This window comes from Plasmopara halstedii, assembly GCF_900000015.1.
Source record: "Plasmopara halstedii genome assembly, contig: Scaffold_2598, whole genome shotgun sequence".
Classification (NCBI taxonomy): Eukaryota; Oomycota; class Peronosporomycetes; order Peronosporales; family Peronosporaceae; genus Plasmopara; species Plasmopara halstedii.
In genome coordinates this window covers 1-526 of record NW_020189505.1, presented here as the reverse complement: position 1 = coordinate 526, position 526 = coordinate 1, and the positions used below count along the sequence as shown (strand labels likewise).

General features: G+C 51.5%; 1 protein-coding gene across 1 annotated transcript; it reads right to left on the bottom strand.

The window, feature by feature from the left end:
• Positions 1–27: 27 nt before the first annotated feature.
• Positions 28–472, bottom strand: PHALS_04340 (eukaryotic translation initiation factor 4 gamma put; the record flags this gene model as incomplete). The annotated part of the gene is made up of 1 exon (XM_024718437.1): positions 28–472. A coding segment is annotated over one exon (445 nt), but the record flags the coding sequence as incomplete, so codon positions are not given.
• Between the last annotated feature and the right edge of the window lie 54 nt (positions 473–526).

Here is a 526-nt window from a genome sequence, read left to right as displayed (position 1 = left end):
AGGCAGGCGATTGTGGTTTTTTGAAACCCAGCGTCAGACCACGACGGCTGTTAGGAAAATTGGCCGGTGAACCACTTGCACCACCACGCTTACCTTGCCGTGCGGCAAGACCAAAGTAAGCAGGTCTACCCGAAGGGCCAGTTTTAACAGATTCATCCCGCGCGCCTATGCCACGCAAAGGTGTCATTTGTTTGTTGTTGCTACGGCTACTCATTGACTGTGACTGCTGATACACTGGTGCCATTGTCGAACGACTACTAAAAGAGCCATCACGAGACGAATTGGAACGACGGTCCAATCGGAAGTGGTCGCGATCTCCAATATCCCGGCTCCCACCACCAGGCGCGCTGGTTGGCGGAGCACGTGCCTCTCGCTCGGCCTCTTTTCGAATTTCATTCAATGTCTTCTGTTTAAGCTCCTTTCGACGCGGCTCCCATCTATGCTGGCGCAACTCGATAACATCTCTAATCATGAAGCTGATACGAGATGACAGACGTTTGTCTTTCACCAGCTTATTCTCCAAATA